Raw genomic sequence first — 16477 nt, 5'->3', positions numbered from 1 at the left:
TTGTTTTTGACACCTGAATAAGAAACTGTGAGTGTATGGAGTCCTGCTGTTCATTCTTGCCAACGTAATGTGAATGACAGTTCATGCTTGGGGTCATGACCCATAGTGGTGGTCCTACAAAAGCCTGGTTGTTTGAATAGAAAGTGTGGAGAGGCCTGTTTGTCACACTCGTTTCACTGGTGCGTCTGTCAAGTCCCGTCGTTAAGATGCACATAAAATCCTGACCGGACAAGCGCGAGGATGCATAACATCTCTGCTATCAGATACTATTCTGCTCAGATAACGCTGCTAAAATTTGTTAAATATCAGCAAGACATTTGCAGAGTAGTGGATCGGTCATGCTACAGATGTCAAAAGCAGAGGGATGAGGGACAGAGATGTGGACAAAGCAAGACAAGCAGTTTGCGCTGCATTGCCACTCAGTGGCACCTTACACAGCAATTTAAAGAGTAAATGTGAAGGTGGTGACCCTGTGATCCCCTGGGGGCTTCTGAGCTTCTCCCTGTTTTATGTCATGATCTGATGAGATGTCAGTAGGGCCTGCGGGCCCTAATGAGCTGTGGTGAGGTTGTGGTTTGGGATGGGGTTGGGGTTGCGGTGGGGGGATGACAGCGCTCTGATGGATAGGGAACTCTCGGGCCTGCAAATTCCAGAGCTAGCAGGAAACGCTGCCAGAGACTTCAAGTGAAGGAGTGAATGTGCCAGTGGCTCACATCCAAGCACACAGAGGGACACGATGCAGAAAACACGCTCGCACACATGCCGAGTATGCACATGAGAGTCACATGTACTCTCGACTACAGCTCAGTGTGAGCACGAGAAATGTGTTAAGAACAGGATAGGAAATCAGTTTGCATGTAAGTCACATGTTTTTTTTTTGAGGGGGTCAAAGACCAAACAGAATCGAAAATATTTCTATCATTTAAAGTTGTCTTAAAATCGGACATAATAAGGGCCTCGGTGGGTATCGTCCACAATAAATAAATAAATAAATAGATAAATAAATAAATAAATAAATAAATAAGAATAGAATAAATATATTGTTATTAAAGAAGCAGGACTTTGCTAATATTTCTGTTATAATGACTTAAGATTAAGTTTCTTCTCATTTCTCAGTTCATCAGATACATTTTATAACTAATGTCATGGCTCAAATGTTATGCTCTTTAAAAAAAAAAATCCAAAATAAAACAAACAAACAAACAAAAAAAAACAACCGCCAAACAAATTACGTTGAATTCAAATCACGATCAGATAAAGGTATCGGGGATTTGAGGAATTTACAATGAACATGTGACATCTGTACACAAACATAATAATAATCAAAGCATTTGTCTGATGAAAGCCACATTTACATCACACGACTCCAATAAACCCAATGGAACATTTACCTTAGGATTAAAAAACATTCCGTTCCTCCCACACACACACACACACACACACACACACACACACACACACACACACACACACACACACACACACACACACACACACACACACACACACAGGGGCATTGCTCTAGAAATAGTGTAAATGAGTGTAAAGTGCTAAAGCTCCAGAATGATGAGTACTCACCCAGGCAGTGAGAGTGAGCGGCCAGCAGCGGGCCTGTTGGAGCAGAGAGAGGCTGGAGGGCAGCGCTGCTCTCTTCCCAGCCTCTTCATCCAGCCCCAACGCCAGGCCTTCCCTCAGGTTCATAACTACGGCCCCCTCCCCACTACAACTTCGCTCCGTTGCTACAGCCAGCAACAAACTGCACGCCTCCTTTTCTTCCTCCCTTTTCTTCCCCTTTTTTCTTTATCAGCCCTGTTTTCTGCCCCAGAACTCCTTTTGTGTTTAAGCGGACGCATGTGTGTCCCTCAACAAAAAGGCAACTTCACCAAAGTGCTATATTGTCAGGAACGATATGTAGTGTGGAGGAAGGCAGGAAGCGGGTCTCAGGATGCCCGGTCAGGCCCGTACTCCTCAGCCTCATCACTCATCTCGCTCCAACTCAGCCCATTCCTCTTTAACGTCCAGCCCGCTCGCTCCTCAAGCAAACTTTCAAATGGTTAGGAAAAAAAAAAGAAAAAGCAAAAAAAAAAAAAAAACAAACAAAAAAGAAAAAAGATATGAATGCATGAGAGGAAAAAAAAGAAAGGCTGGGTGAGTTTACGCCACTGCAGAGAAATCTTCCCACAAGCAAAAAAAAAAAAAAAACTTCTTAAAAAACCCTACAAATTGTAAAAAGAAAAAAGAAAATAAATAAAAAATTAACTCCTTACTGTGTGTAAACGGTGTGTTGGTGTGTGGGCTCTAAACTGCCTCCAGGATGCCCAAAAACCCAGCAGCTTGAAAAGCCTCGGCTACAACAAGGCAAAGTGAGCAAGGCAAGCGAAAGAGACAAAGAGAGTGAGAGAGAGGAGGAAAAAAGGCAAGAGAAAAGAAGACACAAGAACATCCACAAGGAGAGGGCAAGATCAGCCAAGTGTGGCATCTAGTCACTTAATGCTGTAATTCTGACACTGTGTGTGTGCGTGCGCGCGTGTGTGTGTGTGTGTGTGTGTGTGCGCGCGTGCATATATGTGTGTGTGTATAGATAGAAGGAAAGGGGGCAGAGCAAAGAAAGGTATTTGTCTCCACTTTGACACAGACGTGGGTTTTTGCTTCTCCTTCCTTTATAAATGGGAAGAAGAGAATAAAGAAGATCCTGTGCTTAATTCCTGCTGACCTCTCCAGGCCTAAAAGCTGAATACACAAGGCCGTGGCCTGAAGTGCACCGAGCACATTTCCTCCTTTATCCATTACACACACACACACTCGTTTAAAACTTCATTGTGCTAGAATAATTCCTGTAAATCTGCAGCGGCTGCAGTTTTCCTTCACACAGGCCCGGGACAGCACACACCGACGTTCCCACATCCATCACACCTTTATTACATCCATCACACCTCTGTACATCTTTTTACTCTTTTATCTACAATAAAATAGGAAAATATCTGCAGGCACAATTATCAAAGTAATAAACAGGAGCAAAATTAGAAAACTATGAAATTATTTACGTGTAAAAAAAAAACCGTCTCAATCAAATCGATCGTTTTAATATTTGTTCGTTATTCTCTGAATGAAAAGAAAAAAAAGATGGTAGCGAAATCTAAATGGAGAACATGTACTTCAAACGAAAGACAGAACTAATGTATTTAAAGTGTTACTAAACTTTGTCTCGCTTGCTGTCCAGCTCTCGCCTGGCATTTGGCGGCCGTCCTGAGGACTTTAATGCCGAGCCGAATCGTGTGAAAGTCTCCGAGGCTTCACACAAAAGCAGCAGGCTGCAGTGTGACAAGTGAAAGGACGGCAGCAGCGTGGCGGCTAATTGCCTTCAATCCTTTTCTCCATTCAACTGCCTGACACTCGCACACACACCTTCATCATCCTCGCCTCTCTACAGAAAACTGGCAGCCTGACCGCGTCTGACCGTCAGCCCACAGACCAGCGCTTCTACACACTCTACATGAGCACCAAAAATATCACTTACACAAATAATATAGAACTGCAGACTGAAATAAAATCCCAGGATTTATAGCATGAGGTGAGATCAGAATGCAGAAATTAACAACAAAAATAATAATAACATTGACAAAATAATAATAATAACAATAATAATATAATAGTTATAATAATAATAAGAATAAGAATATTATAATAGTTATAATAATAATACTAATAATAATAATACTAATAATAATAATAATAATAACAGTAGCAATAATTATTATTATTCTAATACTATAAATAAGTATTTTATTACTATACTATTACTAAACTAATAAAAGTACGAATTCTGTAATACTGTTAATAATAATAAGACTAAAAATAAATCATTTTTAAGGTTTATTTCCATAAACCCAGTTTTCAATACCTCTTTACCTCATTTAAACAAATTTAAAAGAAAAATGACTTTCACATTTCCGAACTTTTTTTTTTTTTAAATCTAATAATCGAAAGTTTGGTAAAATTCCTAATCATTGCTGCTTATTTTGATAATAAGTGTTAGCATGTGATTAAACAAACCATAAAACTAAGCATAGTTTAATTTGTAATATTTCATATAATATTTCATATAGAATAGCATTTAATTATTTCCATTTATCTCCATTATTATAGCTCTTAACATACTCCGTCTATTAGAGTTTGACTGTAATAAAACTGTCAACAATATATATGTAAATAATAACTGAAATAATAAATGTATTCAATCATGTTTTGAAAAAAAAAAGTTTATTCTTTCTTTCTGAAAAGATTTTCTATCTTATATTTTTGCAGCGTTCTGGTCTTTATAAAAAGCTGGATGACTGTGCGCCTGACAGGACAATCAAACAGCGCAGCCGTTCATTATAGAATATTGTCAAGCTGTCACTATCGACTTAAGTGATATAAATGACTAAATATCAATGACAAGTAAAACAAGAAAAATAACTGCCAGGCAGAGAAATGGAAAAATTAATCAAATAAAATGTAGAATTTGGAATCAGTAGAAAAAAGACACAAAAATAAAGGCTTACCATTTAAAAAAGCTCTATTTGGGATGGGGTCCTGATGCTGCTTGGTTCCTGGTTAAAACAAGCATGCTGACACTCGCCCGAGCGCTTTGACTACAACACGCACCTCACCATGTCATCTGCTAATCCACTGGAGGGCAGCACCTCATCTGCAGCAGCCCGGCAGCCCTGATCTCCTCCGTCCGATAACACGACACACTCCGATATACAGCATTCCCACTCGGGCAGCCGCGTCCCGAAGCAGATCCAGAGCGGGAACCTGCACCTTCAGCCCCGGAGCTCCATTCGGCTGCCGGCGCACGCTACATAACCTGTTCCCTCGCTCTCTCCCTCGCTCTCTGGAAGAAGAGAGTACCTCTCTCTCTCTTTCTCTCTCTCTCTCTCTCTCTCTCTTCCCCCGATCATCTTCATATCTTCTTTAATAAACCCTGTTGTGTCCATCTCTCTTTTTCTGCCATGTTAAAAGAACAACAACAAAAAAAGACCAAAAGACAGAGGAAAAGAGAGAGGGACTCTCCTGGTTTCAGCTCGCAGAGTAGACCGCTACTCAAGCCTCTTCTATAGGAGTTGCCCTAACTTGGCTAAACTCAAGCAGCAGGGTGTCCCTCGTCATGTCATTAATCCCTAACGCCACGCTCCATTCTCAGCGGCAAGAAAAATAAAACACAAAAGCAGGAAAAAAAAAGGAGTGCAGGGAAAGTCAGAGCGAGTAATCCGATGTGACTCGGAGCAGCTGGATGCGGACACTTCGCCACATCGCCCCGCGCCGCCGCTCGTCTCGACATGCACAAAGTTTGATGTGAGGACACAAGCCATCAGAACCGGATAAAAAAGACTAACTGACATTTATCAACAAAAGAGTTCTGCACATGGAAGCTAAGCTTTTCAACTTGCAAGCGAGTCTCGGTAATCTTTAAAGACAACACGGCAGAAATAAAAGCAGCAAACCAAAAAAAGCCAATGCGGCACAAAACAGCCTAAAATCAACAGCAATAAATGTTAAAAAACTGACACCGAAAACCAGCCGCGCTGATTTCTGGAAGATGAGCAATAGGAAAATTAAGCGCGGCCAACTGATGGCTGGAAGTGAGGAAGCCCACTCTTAAAGCCGTGATCCGACCAAACGCCGTGCCACCGCTGTGAGCCTTTTAACCATAGCAGAAAAAAATCACCATTGATCTTCAAATGGCGATAATTGAAAAGATCAAAACGATTAAACAAAAACTGAGAATGTGCTGACTTACCATGATACGTTCCTTTTTTTTTTTTATCGAAACTTTTCGTTTTTAAAAAAAAAGAAAAATATTTGCTCAAAGATGCAGCATCGGAGGTGTCAAATTTTTCGCGGCGGTCTCTTGATCGTATTACTTCCGCAGCCCTGCCTTCCAATGCGTCTGAACTTTTTCCCTTTCTCTTTTATTTCGTTTGTGCTACCTAGCCTTTTTTTTTGTTTAAGACTTTAAAAGCTTTCAGCTCAGTAAACCAGCACAAATTATCTTGCCGCCTTGCGCAGCTCTGATGCTTTGGCCGCTAACTTTGGAAGGCCCTTTACTACTGCATCAAAATTAGCATTGTCAAAGCAGTTAATGAATATTAATATTGTATTTGTCATTGGAGCTGGCCCGTTGCTGAACTCCGAGTCATCCATCAGGGACAAGATTAAGCACACAATTATTTCTGACTGACAGGGACTAAATCTGCCTGATTTTTTTTTTCTTCTTTCAACAATTTCAAGAAAAAGACTCTATCATTTTTTTAGGCACCACTCAGAAGATAATAAACCCGTTTAATAGACTTTCATCGAGTCAACATTTTATTTATTGTGTGAAGGAGAATATAGGCAGGGGGAAAAAAACAAAAAAAACAATGCTGTTCTATCAGGCTGTGTATTTTTGATAAGCACATAACATTAAAACAAAACACAAACACGTATAATATTAGACTCTGTGTAATATTTAGGGCTGGAATTTAATTTCCCTGGTAATATTTTTGAAACATTATGAACGACTAGATTCGAGAGAAATCGGCCAGCAAATCACACGATGAACATGAAAGGATCGAATGAAGTGCTTGATAAATGCTTATGAAATAATTATGAAAAAAAAAAAAAAGACAGAGCGTTAATCTTAAACGACAGGAAGGATTTTACTCTTCTGGAGGGTTTCATTGTGATCGGTGTGGACCATACAGACACACACACACACACACACACACACACACATTCCTCACCTTGACCACAAACACATACTCTAATCACACACGTAGCTGCTGACACAATTTTTGTTCCATTTTTTTTTTAAATCTTAAAAACCAAATGAACGAAATTTAATTTTAATTAAAAAAAATAATCTTTTAAATGTAGATAATGAAAAAAACATTTTTATAAGTTATATATATACTAAAAGACTTCATCCAGAACATCTTACCTTGGAAAGTGCCTTAGATAAATTAGCCAAGTAATGTGCCATTTAATCCAGCTCAAATTTCTGCTGTACGCTCCATCGGTAAGAGCAAACGCACGCTGCTGTAACACATACGCAGCATCACCCAAATATTACAGCTGTGCTTTTTTACATTACAACAATTCCAAGACTAAGCTGGACTTTAAAGTTTAAGACTAAGAGAATGAAATCTACGATCCAGGTCCTTTTTTGGACTTCAACACGAGAGTTCTGCCGCCTTTCGCCCACATCATTAAAAACAATCCTCTTTTGTAAAAAAAAAAAACGGAATATTTTTTCCCTCTTTACTCTGAAAACCAGGCGAATAAACAGTGGAGTGAAAAGGCGCAGACGGGGGGCTGAGAAATGACAGATGCGCCGGCTCTAATGCTATCGGAGCGGTGAATCGGTATGGGCGCGGGTCAAGCTGTGGCTTCACCTTAGAGCTCCGTGCTCCTGCTGACCACCCCGTCGCTCCGCTAATACCATTAGCACCCTCAGATGAACACACTAAATTGGGCTTTTGTTCTGGTGGAGCTGCTATGAGGCCGTCGGCTCAGGTTTACCGATACGAGCGACGGAAAACGAGAAAAGCCGCTTAGGAGCTGCATTCAGTTCTTCTGTGGTGTTTTCTTTAACGTCCGAGCGCCCGATGGCGAGACCTCCGCATTTGGGATCTGTTTTTTTTTTTTGTTTTGTCCGGTTTTAAATTTAAATCTTTTAAAACCGATTTGTAATTTCAAATGTGAAAAAATCTGTGCAAAATCTGTCTTATTTAATGTTAAAAATGACAAATGTTAAACATAATAGTTAAGGAATTTTGCAGAAATGCTCTTACATTTACAAATAAAGAGGAACCCTGAATACTAAATAACAACTAATAAAAACACCAATGATCAATTTTATAATTATCTATCTATCTATCTATCTATCTATCTATCTATCTATCTATCTATCTATCTATCTATCTATCTATCTATCTAAAAAAATTAATATTGTAATATTAATAAACACTGTACTGTACATATTTATATATATATATACATATATTTGTTTTTACTTTATGTTTGCACATTTTACTTTGCTGCTGTAACACAGAAACGTCCCCACTGTGGGATGAATAAAGGTATATCTCATCTTAGCTTTAATTATAAATAATGATTCTAAAATCGAGGCTTATAAAAAAAATTTGAAACAGATCAATTTTTTATGCATTTGTTCGTGTGGATATTGGTTATAATTACCACGGAAAACGATTTCATTTAACAACTCCTTAATTTGACAATATTGTATATTAATACTTCTCACATTAACTGGTAAAAAAAAAATATACATCTTACAGATCTTAAATTAATACAAGCAAGGAAGCCCGGAGAACCCAGAAATGGGGAAAAATTCATAAATACAAGGCAGCGCTCTATTAAAAAAAGAAGGCTTAAAAATTCTGTGTTGAATCAGTGTCAAGTAAAGTAAAGTGCGGGGGGAGATGAAAAGACGCCGCCTGTTAATGTGCACTGAGCGTGGCAGAAATAGATGCGATGTGTGTGTGTGTGTGTGTGTGTGTGTGTGAAGAGGATGGAGGAGAGGCAGAGAGGTGCGAGCGAGTGGCTGCCGGCGCAGCATGATCACATCAGCACTAGTATCAAATTAACTCTCCAACTTTGAAACTTATTGATCTGCTATTAAGACACTAGTGAACTTGATGAAGTGAGTGCTGTAGGTGACTCGGGGACTTCAAAGTCTTGCACAAGCCACATAAAACAAGCTGCTTTGATTCCTTTCTCGCTTCAGAGCCGGAGAGGGAGCATTAAAAGAAGCCCCGATTCCTCTCCTCGGCCTTCCGTTCAACCGGTCCCTGAGCCGAACCCCAGCTTCAGCCCCAACGCCTTCTCTCCTCAGACACCCAATTTACACCTAGAGCGCATTAAACCGACCTCAGAAACAGCAAGCACAACTCGAACATCCCTCAAACACACAGCTCCATGGCAGCAGAAATAACACACACACACACACACACACACACACACACACACACACACACACACACACACACACACACACACACAAACATAAGGCTACGAGCAACAGCGTAGGGATAAAAATTTCAGCATTGAATTTAAAAAAAGTGTAAAAATTCAGTTGTGTGTGTGCATGTGTGTGTGTGTTTTATTTACTAAAGCAACGAGAAGAAGAAGAAGAGTGAATCATAAAGATGCACTTTTCTGATAAATATTATGGCTTCTCCTGTGCCACAGGGTGGAGACACAAGAAAAGAAAACAAAAAACATTTTACCTAATCATCATCGTCATCTCCCACTGCAAAAAGATAATTAAAATAATAATTGAAAGACAGTAACTGTATATGCGCATTGTTGTTGCTGCATATATAATAATCTCTACATAACGAATCATTTTGCGCCTAAATCACAACCGGTGCCTTTCTCACCCCTCCTCTAAGGAACGGCTGCTAAATGGATTTCAACGAGCGCTTTTATAAACAGTGGAGGCAAAAGAGCTCAAGTTTACACACAAGGCCTCATCTAGCCTACAGGGGTTTGCTAAAAATAAATATTAAATATTAACAACTAAATTAATCATTGAGAGGACACTGCCTGTGCTCGGGCTTCAAATCTCAAGAGGAGTGTGTCACGGCACCGAGTGTTAGTGCTGAGCTGTGTGTGTGTGTGTGTGTGTGTAATTAAGAAGCCTAAACAGATGACAAATAGGAGACAGTTAAACATTTACTGTGTGTTTCTCTTTCCCTCTTTGCATTAATTTATTTAGTTACGAAAGAAATCAAAGAGGGGGTGTTAAGCACTTAACACGAGTCAGAAGATGACAGTGTGTTTAAACACCATGCTGGAACATGACGGTCTGCATGGAGATGGAGGAAAAATTGTTTTGACCTGTATTCCATTTTTTTTTTTTTTTTTTTTTTTAAATATAGGTTACATAGATTCAAAAAATGTTAATTACATTTTTTTCTACATTTTTCCTGCAAGTTAAAGTAAACTAAATGTACAACGTACAACCGTCGCCGGTGTGATATCGAATGAAAAAGCCGTGTTGCGTTATTTTCTGTGCTCTGCTGCAGAGAATCGGCGCCAGTCCGCGGCGCTACAGGAATAGTACAGAGAAAGAGAAAGAGAAAGAGAAAGAAAAAAAAGATGGAACAATGCCTCCAGCACACACGTCATATTTAACCTACTTGCAATATCGAACGAAAAGTTATCACTTCCATCGTGGAGGGAAAAACATATAGTGCAGTGAGGGGAGACGCAGGAGCTGAGGAAAAGGGGGAAGACGGCGGGGTGAAAAAGAGCCCGGTGCCACAAGCACATAGAACAACTTTCACCAATTAGTGAGGAGGGAGAGAGGGGGAGAGAGAGAGGGGGGGAGAGAGAGAGAGAGAGAGAGAGAGAGAGAGAGAGAGAGAGAGAGAGAGAGAGAGAGAGAGATGCCGCAGCAATGCCGCTCAAAGAGCCTAGGCCTCACGGCAAACCTGTCATGCGGCTGGATTGATCAACAGGACCGCCATTTCTAATGGCATGCTGTCATGAAGCAGTAGCTATTGGGAGCCACCTGACTTTCTGCTTGTAGACAGCATTGTGTGTGTGTGTGTGTGTGTGTGTGTGTGTGTGTGTGTGTGTGTGTGTGTATCGGGGTCTATATGTTGCTGGCTTCTCTATAGGGCAGCTGGGTCGTGTAACTCTGCTCTAGCTTGAAGCAGCAGTGAGAATGAGCTGATGTTTTCCTCTGAGCTTCCTGCTTTATCAGACCTCAGGTGCTCATGTGTGACACGTTCAACAACACTGAAGAAACACAACGCACCAGAACAGCAAGACACACACTCACTGTTGAAATATTCAGATGAAGGACACACAGAGGGTTGTGAGCTTTACACTTGTGTGTTTGAAACAAATGAATCGCATCACTTATGTACAAACAATTCCAATTAAAACTGTTAAAAGGTGCTAATATTAATAAATAACATGAAACAATGAACAATTATTATTGTTGTTGTTATTATTATTATTATTTTAGAACTTTTCCTGTGATTAAAATATTAAATATTATATTAAAATAAATTTAGCTAAAGCATCAAAGTTTCTATTAATGCTAATACTTATAGATTATTTTCTATTTATGTAAGCATATAAAAGCTAATTCAGTTTTCAATACTTCTTTAAATAAAAAATAAATAAATAATAATAATAATTACTATTATTCTTGTTATAAATTAATAATAATAATAATAATAATTAATAATAATAATAATAATAATAATAATAATAATAATAATAATAATAATAATAATAATAATAATAATAATAATAACAATTATTATTATTATTATTGTTATTATTATTATTATTATTATTATTATTATTATTATTATTATTAATAATATTAATAATAATAATAATAATAATAATAATAATAATAATAATACACAAGACCTTAAATGACTTTAATTACTTGCATTAAATAAATATAAATAAATAAAAATAAATATAAATATTACTAGATTTAATGCAAGTATGTAAAGACATTTTAGCTCTTCAAAAGCTGAAAACTTTTTTTAAATAAATAAATAACATAACACATTTGGCATTGTGGCATGTGTATGCACACGTATAACGGTAAGTAGAATTTGTGCTAAAACCGATGTAATGTCCAATAAAATAACCGCTTATGTGTCCTTCGTTCTTCCTCTGAAGGCCACCGAAGCGCTGCTGTGCTAACGATTAAAAGTCAACTGAAAGTTACAGAACTTCGAGTTCAAGGTGGTGCTCCTCATTTGGAGTGTATGTCACGTACAGGTAACCTTTTTATCGCGTCTGCCTCTGGTCTCATCAGTCGATGAAATTCTCTGCCCGCGGCGGTGGCTTAGCCGAGGGACACCAACCAATAGAAAAATATTTCATTGTGTTAGCATTTCAAATGGCGGGCGGAGGGTGGGTGGTGTGTTTGGGAGAAGAAGAAGCGCTAACCGATAGCTGCTAGTGGAATTAATTGGCTATTCCGAGAATAATGTCCCTTACTCTGGATCCTCGGAGGGCCGAGCGCCGGTGGAGTCCACTTTTTTCGGTGTCTTCAAAAAGAAGACCGCTTGGGGGTACTGGCTGTATTAGGGTTTTAGCTCATTCCCCTAAAGGACAGCAAAAAATAATCAGAAGCACTGAACCAAACTCGGCTAATCCACAGCCTAATTAAAAACACAGAACCCCATTAAACCCAGCCATATTGCTAAACAACAAATACATATTTTTGAGAAAAAACTTGTCATTTTTAACATCCCATGATTATGCTGACATGTTTTACTCGTTACGCTAAAAAAAAAAAAACGAATCAAAAACTTAAGACTCCGTAACGCGTGATATCTGAGAACGGCGGCTTTATCTTGGATTTCAGCCAGTGTTCGATAAATGGCTAAAGATGGCGCTACCATGGAGGTGCTTCAATCCTTTTATTCAAGGGGATTTGAGTCTGAGCTCTGTTCCACATCACCCAAACACATGCAATGACCCTAACTGATATTGGTGCATCTCTTAGTCATATCTTAATCTAACCTTTTGAAAGCTCTACGGCTTTTCAAACTCAAAACAGCATTAAGAATGAGCATTGTTTGAAGCGGGAGCGTAGCCCTGGGAGATGAGTCCTTCGAATTGTCTGGCCTGGTGCAGGGCAGGAGCCCTCTAGACACACAGCTGCTTACAGACACCTTAGCAGAAGCTCCAAAAAGAAAGAAGAAACAAACTACATAAAAATAACCAAAAGTAAGAGTGAATTTGTACAAGAAGTTGTTCCAGATTTATTCTGCATTGAGTTTGTAGGACTGAGCGCGTGGTGGGTGTCGATTTCATCCCATGCTAAGATGGACGGCCGAATTCGTTCTGCGCCTTTCGGTTGCTCATTGTACATTCCGTCAACGCAGTCAATCTTATTAACTTCCGCGCTGGTTCACACATGACATTTTCTTCAATTTTCTCGCCGACATCAAAAACATCAATTAGCAGCTCGAAAATAGGAAGGAGCGAATGACAGAGCCCGATAACGCTGACTTATTTGAAGCCGAGGGTAAATCTATTCTCCAGTTTCTGAATGTGTTCATTACAATTTACGGTTTCAAAGAAGACCTCCAAATAGCAAAGAAATTAAATTTATCTTGCAGAAATGTCCAGAAACTGCTTCTTTTTTTTCTTTTTTTTTTAAATACTACATCTGTGTCTTGGCCTCGATGGGAAACACAAAGGCGGACGGGCGCTGCATTTATTATAGCGGATCTTTAACTCTGGAAGCCATAGACCACAACATTAAGACCAGTAACAAAGAAATACAATAGATTTGGATTTTCCATTGTGAAACATACGGGTCTTTCTCTGAATTAAGGCCTAGAATTTAGTATAATTTACCGCATGTATATTGCGTGTTCTAATAAATAATGTCAGTGTGCATTATTTAGTTGAAAACGAGGTCAGTGATGTGAACGAGGTTATAAAACACGTGAGGACTGGACAGTTTAAGCATCCATAAATCAGGCATAGATGAATAGAATTCAATCAGAATAAATAATAAAGAAGGAACTCGTTTTTGTTTGTTCTTTTCCATAATATCACAGACTGACGCGATGAACGCGTTGCTTTCGTCTGTGTGTGTAACCCAATAAAGCTCTGATAGCAACCGTAAAGTAAAAGGCTATTTTTTGCTGATAGTCTAACACTGTAACTCAGCTTCCGAGTGCTTAAGTTACATCTCGGTTGGAGTGAACAAAAGCAACTTCAGTGGCTATGGAGAGACACTGTGGTGGAATAAATGTGAGGAGAATGAGAGGATCATGTTCCCCTGGCCCATTGATTTCTGATCTTTTGACATTATTTAGTTGCTTTTTATTTTCTCGGCTGTCCGTTGTTCTGCTCGTCACCAGCGACAGCGATGTCCAAACAAGCCACGGTTGGGATATCTACTATCTGTCAGTGGAGCGAGGCTCTTCCCGGCACTGAACTAGCAGAGAGCACTGACACAGTGCCGAGAACTGGCGGGATGAAAATATCACTTGTTATAATGCGGGCTAATCAGATTTCGGATGCCATTTACTTTCTGGTGGAGGGCGTCACAGAGCAGGAGCGGTGAAACCAATCCACCGGCCGTGATCATCCACCTCCGACGTCTGTCTGCCTCGCTCGGCTCGCAGGTGAAGAGCTGCTGTTCAAGGTGTAGAGCATCTCCTGATTGCTGAGCCGGTAGAGGTAAAAAAACAACAAAACATGAAGAGATGCATTTCTAATGCCGAAGGCAGACAAAACCTGAACACTGATCTTTTTCCATTACTCTGAGATTTGATCTTCCTCAGCAGTCACTCTGTGAGTCCTTTAGATTAGATCACCGTGAACACTGGCTCTATTTTTCCTCAGTGTAATTATTTTGATGCGGTCGGCACACACTGTCTATTTCTCAGATGAAAAACACAGAAGTATGCGTATACACACACACACACACACACACACACACACACACACACACACACACACACACACACACACACACACACAAGCACATGCACACAAATACACACATATGCACAAATATATACACACAAATACATACAGATACACACAAACACACAGATACACACACTAACACACAGATACACACACACACAGCTACACACACACACACACGCACACACACACAAATACACACATATGCACAAGTATATACACACAAACACACACAGATACACACACACACACAGCCACACACACACAATTATTTTTTGAAATCTCTGAATGCCATTAACTCATTAAATGATTTTATTAAAAAGCCGTGATGAGTGTTTGGGGTAAAACATCAGACTGTTTTAGGTCAAACTCCAGCTATTATTATCCTATCTCTAAATAAACAAATGGTGACAGTAATCTCCTCTGGCCTGACACTAATGGACTTTCAATAAGGTAGGAAAACTAGGAGGGGTGCAGGGTGACCAGGGAATGTTTTTTCTTGTCCTGTGTCCGCTTTCAGTCTCTCACACTAGCAGACGCAGTACAGGCTCTCTCAGGGTGATGACCCGTAAACACGACTTCCCGCTCGTGCCAACAGATCCTCCATTTATTTCAATCGCAGTTTTGGCCATTGAATCTTTGCCATTTTTATTTTTTCCTCTGAATACAACAATAATGCAAGTAATAATGTACATTGAGGCCGAGCATAATTGAGGACACGCACAGGACGAACCTATACACAGTATAATATACCTATATACAATACTTACAGAAGCGATGTGGATCTTATTAAACAATTAAAAGCATTGTATTACATTCGGTCTAATTTCTCTCCTAATGCACAAACATCTTATTCTCAGTCCAGCTTCAGTTAGGCCGTGTCACTTTATCACTCCCCTCCACATCTACCTTTGCAATTACTTTCTGAGTTTGGGATTTACAAATTTGCTCTTTCATGTCCTCTGTTGGCAGATAAGTCTCTGCTCCTGGCCATGAAAGCGGCTTTTTAATGAGCTAAGCTGAGGTTAATTGCTTCGCCAAGATCCCAAAGTCATGTGTCTCAATATGAAATTAAGCCATTTCCCAGAGTTTCCCTGACTCGTTTTAATTAAAACACTTCAGTCCAATTTTCATTTCCAACAGAGCAGTAAACTACGACTGGGATCTCATTTCTGTTTTTTTTTTGTTTTTTTTTGTTTTTAGCGAACATAAATATTTTGTTTGCAGCAATTAGGCATAAAACGTCTCATATTTTCTAGCCTCTGTGATGATGTGTACAGCTGCAGAAACAACACAACCACTGTGAGAGCGTGTCTGAACTGGATATTAAGGCTTATTTTTACTTTCATTGAGTAAATGATTGTGATTATTGCTTTTGTTTTTCACAACAACAACAACAACAACAACAATAATAATAATGAGCATTTTGGAGTATTTTGGAGTATAATAGTACCGTGTAATGTTCTGAGTAAATTCTCTCCCCCCACAGCACACACACTAACTGACCGTACATTCACTTGTGATTAGGAATTACATGAGGTGCATCTGCCCATATGAGGGACCTTGTAATTAACAATAGTGTGAATGTGTTAAGGTTAGTCTCTCGTTGAGACGGTTCACTTCCACTGACAGCGTAATTACGGGTTTGCTCAGTTGGCCAAGCATTTCACTAAAAACTAATTCAATCCATCTTCATTTGGCCGGCACCGCCCCCTCTGATTGATGGATAGTTATCATTAGCCAGTGACAAAGTCGAGCATGCAGAGGGAAATGTGATAATTCCCAAAGCTAATGCTGGGCCACTGGTGGATGCCACCTCTCGCTCTATTACACACACACACACACACACACACACACACACACAGTGATGTGTTCTCCTGGCCCTGCACATACATTATCGTAAGAGTTGGGCTGAGAAACAGCACAGAGTTATGGGTTACTGACTAAGGTGCTGCCAAAGTGGGAGAGGGCATGCTCATAAACACACACACAC

General features: G+C 39.5%; 1 protein-coding gene across 30 annotated transcripts in view; it reads right to left on the bottom strand.

Moving 5' to 3' along the window:
* tcf7l2 (transcription factor 7 like 2) overlaps positions 1–16477 on the bottom strand; it is a 76690-nt gene that overhangs the window by 18687 nt on the left and 41526 nt on the right. For 18 of the 30 annotated variants that reach the window (XR_003439708.2, XR_003439710.2, XR_007143659.1 and 15 more), the window contains exon 5: positions 14081–14218. The exons of 11 other annotated variants lie outside the window; for them this stretch is intronic. Coding sequence is in view for 16 of the 19 variants with exons in the window: in XM_027140388.2 (XP_026996189.1) it covers positions 14081–14218 (138 nt within the window). In the remaining 3 variants the exon portion in view is untranslated. Of the gene's footprint in view, positions 1–1578; positions 2001–14080; positions 14219–16477 lie in introns of those variants that run through there. One more of the 30 variants, XM_027140416.2, reaches the window with a different exon arrangement.

This window comes from Tachysurus fulvidraco, chromosome 8, assembly GCF_022655615.1.
Source record: "Tachysurus fulvidraco isolate hzauxx_2018 chromosome 8, HZAU_PFXX_2.0, whole genome shotgun sequence".
Classification (NCBI taxonomy): Eukaryota; Metazoa; Chordata; class Actinopteri; order Siluriformes; family Bagridae; genus Tachysurus; species Tachysurus fulvidraco.
Note: the sequence above shows the minus strand (reverse complement) of the source record. Positions and strands in the feature narration are given on the sequence as shown.